Below are 6,170 nucleotides of genomic sequence, written 5' to 3'. Positions count from 1 at the left end.
AAAAAAAAAAAAAAAAAAAAAAAAAAAAAAAAAAAAAAAAGGCAGCCAAAATCTTAAAGCACAGTGAATATGAAAAAATAACCAAGCCACTTTTGCCTTAAACTATTTTTTTAAGTTCTCTAGAACAAGCTTCTTCTCCAAACTCCCCATTATTCAATATTATATTCTGAATTATATCAACAGAAATTTAATCACAGCAAACTACTGAACATATTTCAAAAATGCCACTAGTAAACCAGTTGCTTTTAGAGGATAAGGACATTAACAGATTTTCTTTTCTTTTTTTTGGCGGCTAGCCAGTATGGGGATCCAAACTCTTGACCCTGGTGTTATAACACCCCACCCTAACCAACTGAGCTAACCAGCCAGCCCTGAAATTAACAGATTACCTAAAGACAGTAATTCACACTGGGGCTAGAATCAGAGATTTATTAACTCAAAAATATTCAGAACCCTTGCCACTGTGATCTACAGTCCAAATATAGTTTCTGGGACTGGTCAGTTAGCTCATGGTGTGGTGTTGATAACAATAACACTAAGGTCAAGGGTTCGGATCCCATTACCGGCCACATGCCAAAAAAAAAAAGGTTTCTATTCAGATTTAATTGAAATGTAATTTATTTTAAAATTGGATGTTTTGGATTTAAATATTTATGACTACAAATCAATTGAAAAACAAAATAATACATTAAATATCTTTATAATTTTCCTTACATAAAAATCCCAAATGTTTAAACAATTGGCTGAGGTCTCACAGAAAAAAACAAGTTGATAATTTAAATATTATTGCTTAATAAACCTGTAAAAAAATGGCTTGTATGGGAAGTACAAAAAACTGAGGAAATATGTTTAGGAACATTACTAATAATTTAATATGGAAAATCATGTCATCTATTTAGATGACAATGAACTTTATAAATGTTTTGCATTTTAAATTATTTAGCACTCCTAATTAAAAATTTGAGAAATATTAAATTACAACTTCCTTGATAATGAAACAAACTGCTATTCAAGAATGTTTTGTTGTTCTTCATCTACACAAAATTTATTATTAATCATCAAATGAATTTCCCCCCACCTTAGACTCATCAGCAAGCAGAAGGTTGAGGAGAGATGCCATGCTGATCTGAACTGCAGCAGGCTTCACCCTGAGCACGTCCCTGTGGATGAGGTGACCTTAGGTGCCTGCATAAGCAACCATCCTCCAATCTGTGACTGAAGCAGGAACTCAACTGGATGTCTCTCACCCACTACTCACATCTTCAATGACTAACAGGCCATTAACTGCACAATTACAGTTTCAAACATTTACTCTACTTGTCTCCTGTAACCATTAACTACCTGCATTTTGACTTTTCAAAGAGCTTCTTTAGCTGCTGGAATCTTTCTGAGACCTGAAAAATTTTAAATGAGTATTAATTATAAATTTCTCAGTAGTCTTTTATTATCTTTGATGAAAGTTTCACAAAATGTCTAAAGACAGAGAAAGTTACTCTCAATAATAAAGAGATGATGTAATGTTTAAAAAAATGCAATATCGTCATACTAAAGGTGATTGCTAGTTTAACTTTTCAATATTAAACTTTCTTAAACAAGAAATCATCATTACAAAATTGCCTGAGATCAATAAGTAAATGGTAAGACACAGAAAAAAAATCAAGATCATTCCAGTCAAACTTCTTCCACAATTACCAAGTTTTTAACAATTCTACACTGAGTCATACTTTTAAAGAAATTGGCTAAATATCTATGTATTTTAACACATTAAAAATTAAATCTAAGTATTTAGAGTAGCAACATCTGTGAACCAAGAGTTGTAAAAATTGTGTAGTTACCTGAGTTGGATTTTTATTCAATTTGGGAGCTAAATATGTAAATGTTTTTAATGATGGCCCTCTTTTCTGACATTCCAATAAAATTTCCCGATCATCATTTCTGAGGAAGAAAAAACTGTATTTAGCTTTTGTACATGAGAAAAGGTAATAAAAATTCCACTGCCTTAATATCCACCAACAAGAGACATTAAACCCCATAGGAAAATGAAAAAGTTTATATACCAAAATACAGACAACATTTATCTCTCAGAAATAAGATAATAGATGATTTTACTCTTTGTGCTCATATGTATTTCTCAAATTTTCTACAATAAATGTATTAATTTATTTTTCTATGACAAAATTAAAGTTTAGCTTTTTAAAATTCTACCTTTAATGTATACAATACTTAAAAAATTAGGGCTCAAAGACGATCACAGATGTAATAAGCAGAAGAACCAGAACTAAAACAGAATCCAGATCTTCTAATTCCCAGACCTCTGCTTTTTCTAATGGTTTGAACAAATGTGTTATTATAATCTCTGAGATTTTATTCTGCCATCTGCAAGTTACCTGAAATCAGGATTTGAGGATTTCAGTATTAAACAAACCGATCACCAGTTTTAATAAAATTCACCTTCCCCCATTAAGCATTCCAGTCAAGCATGGACATTGTTCACCTCTAGTCCAATGGTTCATAACTGTAGTTCCCTTATGTCTAAAGTAGGGTCTTAAAAATCTGCATTCCTTAAAAAGTTCACATAAAACTCAAAAGTACAATGTATTTATAAAACTATTTGGAAATTTTTAATTTGGGGGAAAAATCAAATTACAAACATTCCCACTTTCTGCCATTTCACCACATCATTCCTTTCTAAAATGTGCTTATACCAGTTCTTTCCAAATGAAAGAATCCTTTTTAATTGAAAATGTGGCTAAAACACAACTAAAAGCTCTATTCATGGTGCTAATGCATACTCCTGGTTAAAGGCCATTGTTCTAGATAGTTTCACAGTACAGCTCGACTATACCCTGGAATATATCTTCAACTAACTTTGGTCACTTTTGAAGTAAGACATCACTTTCATTTTAGAATGGGATAAAACTATGAGGACATGATCTCTCAAAACTTAAATGTCTCACAAGATTCTTACCTTGTCCATGAAACTATAATTTCTCCCTTCTTTTTAATAACATTCTTTGCAGAAAGGATTGTAGGAGAAGTGGCGAGTGCTGCTGCTGAATCCTTAATTCCTGGGCTTGTCTTTGATGAAGGATCTTTATTCACTGCAGGGGCCCTTTTCTTATTGGTTTTCTTTTGATGAGTATCACTATTCTCACCAGAATCCTGGGTAAGTTTCTTGGTCTTTTCCCTAATGGTTAAGTCTGTTTCCTTTCTTTGTTTTTTCTGAGAAAAATGACTTATATCAGAAAGGTTTTTCCTCTTTTTGTGAGCATTATCCAAAGTCCCAGACAACACTGAAGTATCAGAATTTGATGTGGGTTCTGATTTTAAATCATCCTTTTTTATATCACATGAACTGGGAGATTCTGTAATCAAATCGATGTAGGTTTCCTCAACAATGCATTCCAAAGACTTGTTTGACACTTGCACCTTTTCTTCCTTACAATTATCTTCAACTATACATATCACCTGACACTCCAAGCCTTCAACAGCTAACTCAGGACCATCACCATCATTTTTACTTTCGCTTGAAGCCTCTTGTGTCAAATCAATAAAAGCATCTACAGTATCAGACTGCAAAGAATTGTCTAATATTTCAGCATTTTGATCTAAATTGCCTCTAGGACATCCCAACTGATCAATATTTAAAACCGTTACTTCTACAAATTCCCCCAGGTTCTTGGTCTCGGTGACCGGATCTTTTGTTAGGTCTATGTACGTGTTTGGAAGAGGGTCCCTGACTGAGTGTGGAATTTCTTCCATTGAAGGCAATTCTTCAATGCTTTCAGGGACTTTTGGTTCCCATACTTGATGCAACTTGAAACATTCATCAGCTGCTTCATCATTGTGAACCACCTCACCTGAAGCATCTTTAAGAAATTCATATATATCAGGAACCTGTGTTTGTATCATTGAGTTCTGTTCTTCATGACTTGATTTACTGCTATCAACATTTTTGTTGGAATTTTCCAACTCCTCCACAGATTTTAAAATGATGTTCTGACATGAAATATATTCTTTCTCTGCTGCTTCATCAGCTTCCTTTCCAACTCTGGGCAAAGATGCCAGTGACTCATCAGCCACCATATTCTGTTTAAGACCAGGGGAGTTAGAAGGTGCTGCACGTCGTATTTTCACAATGAAGTGGTCATTGGACTTTTCCATTATGACAGCATGCATAGGTAGATTAGGGTGGTACTGAAAGCCTGGAGCAACAGACCGGCTTGTCCATGATGAAGAACAACTTGATTTACTGCTTGAATTATCAGACTCCAGAGCTAAATGGATATCTTGCTCAGATGCATCCTCTTCCTCAAGTAAAGCATCTTCACTAAAATGGGCACTAATAACTTCTTCAGGAGTTGAACTAGACAAAACTTCAGGCTTTAAGAAACTGAGATGACCATCTGACTTCAGAGGTGATGGTACTGTTAAGGAGACTGCTAGATCTTCAAGAAGTATTGAAGAAATACAGGGCTTGCTCTTTTCTGAACTACATACGTTATCTTTACTTAAAGCTATGTTAGTAGACACTTCAAACATACAACTTTCATCTAACACATCAGGATGAACTGGCAACGAAAGCCCCGAAGACAGAGATGGACCTTTTTCAGATGATAATAATGACCAATTATCATCACTAATCATTTTAGGACATGGAGAAGCCACTCCTGAAACTAGCTCTTCTGATGTACAAGCTGGTATTGATTCACACTTAAGACTCTCTAGCAGCTGTTTCTCTGGAGTCTTTAACTCCCACTCACTTTTTTCAGTACAGTTAACACTGTTGTCCAAAAGATCAGAACCTTGCAACAAACTTTTAAATATTTCACCCATCTGCGCATCACTCACTAAATTAAAAGTAAGGCTAGATGCCTGCTGTTCAGTAAGAATCTCAAAACTGCGTTCTGGCTTCAAAGCTGCATGCTGAGAGGTCTGTGCATCCTCTGTGGTGTTGCCTTCAGTTTTTCCTGGCTTTGGAGTGCTCGGACAGTTTAGTTCCAAGTTGTGCTCTTCAGATTGAGAGTTTTTTATATTATCAAAGCAGGCGTTAAAACTTTTTTTAATGTCATGCGTTAGTATGTTAATACTGAAGTTATTTTGGTCTTGATGCTTTTCCTCAGATTTTTTACATCCCAGTAAAGACTTATAATGAACAGAGTTTTCTGATTTTGGCAGTTTTTCTTTTAGCATTTCTTTGTTGAAGTTGCCCACATTCCCCTTCTGACAATTTGAATATTGTCCTTTCTCTGTATTTGTTTTTTCAGGTTTTCCTTCATCACTGTCACTTCCAAAGTTTATGGAATCACAAAACTTTACTAAGATTTTCTTAAGCTTTGCAAACAAATAATCAAGTTGTTCATCTACAAACTTCCACAATTTTTTTTTCATATCTGGTAGCTGCTGTTCAAATAAACGATCAACTATGCCATTCTTTTTAACTTGCTTAAGTTTAGATTCTACAACATCACAGAGATTCTTCTGTAAAGTGGTCACTGACTTAGAGATTTTGGATAAGTTTAAGTGTTTAATTAGTGATGTAAAACTCAAAATTGCTGACTCAATAATTCTATGAAATTGTATTAATGAAAATTTTACCTTGAACTTCATATAATTTTTCCTTACATATTTTCTTATCATTCGTAACATGTGCATAATCTCTCGTACAGAAGAGGGCACAGCAATAATTGGAACTATTTTTTCCAAGCAGGAAGTGTTCATTGTTTTATCTTTCTTCTCTGTTTTTGAAGATCTGCTAGATTCACTTGGTTTTTTATTCCATTTGCTATTGGTCTGATGGATTTTTACAGATGTTTTCCTTTTGTCTTTATCTAAATGCACAGTACTTGTCCTACTTCTTGAGTTAGTCTTTGTGTTCTGCGCTTCTGAAGCTCTAGGCTTGGCACTTTTTCCAAAACTTTTTTGTGGTTTAGATTTTTCACTGTCGCTTACAATTTCTCCTTCTTCTAATTCATCTAAAGATGAATTCTTACAGGACTCTGCTTCTGTACATTTGTCAGATTTGTGAATTGGCTTTTGATTTTCCTTATTGAGATCAGACTGACTCTTGGAGGTAGAATGAGCTGAATCTGGTGGAAATACATCTGTGGAAGAAAAAAGTATATTAAACACATCTATGGAAGATAAAAGTATATTAGGATAACATGACC

At 34.2% G+C, this 6,170-nt stretch overlaps 1 protein-coding gene across 2 annotated transcripts in view; it reads right to left on the bottom strand.

Moving 5' to 3' along the window:
- Positions 1 to 6,170, bottom strand: part of CASP8AP2 (caspase 8 associated protein 2) — a 39,042-nt gene that overhangs the window by 1,588 nt on the left and 31,284 nt on the right. Inside the window, exons 8-10 of one of the 2 annotated variants that reach the window (XR_550121.1) lie at positions 2,969 to 6,104; positions 1,836 to 1,935; positions 1,079 to 1,394 (exon numbers count right to left, since the gene is read on the bottom strand). Coding sequence is in view for 1 of the 2 variants with exons in the window: in XM_008567221.1 (XP_008565443.1) it covers positions 1,338 to 1,394; positions 1,836 to 1,935; positions 2,969 to 6,104 (3,293 nt within the window). In the remaining variant the exon portion in view is untranslated. Of the gene's footprint in view, positions 1 to 713; positions 1,395 to 1,835; positions 1,936 to 2,968; positions 6,105 to 6,170 lie in introns of those variants that run through there. The other variant, XM_008567221.1, reaches the window with a different exon arrangement.

This window comes from Galeopterus variegatus, unplaced genomic scaffold (assembly GCF_000696425.1).
Source record: "Galeopterus variegatus unplaced genomic scaffold, G_variegatus-3.0.2 Scaffold305, whole genome shotgun sequence".
Taxonomy (NCBI): Eukaryota; Metazoa; Chordata; class Mammalia; order Dermoptera; family Cynocephalidae; genus Galeopterus; species Galeopterus variegatus.
This window is presented reverse-complemented; position numbering and strand designations above follow the sequence as displayed.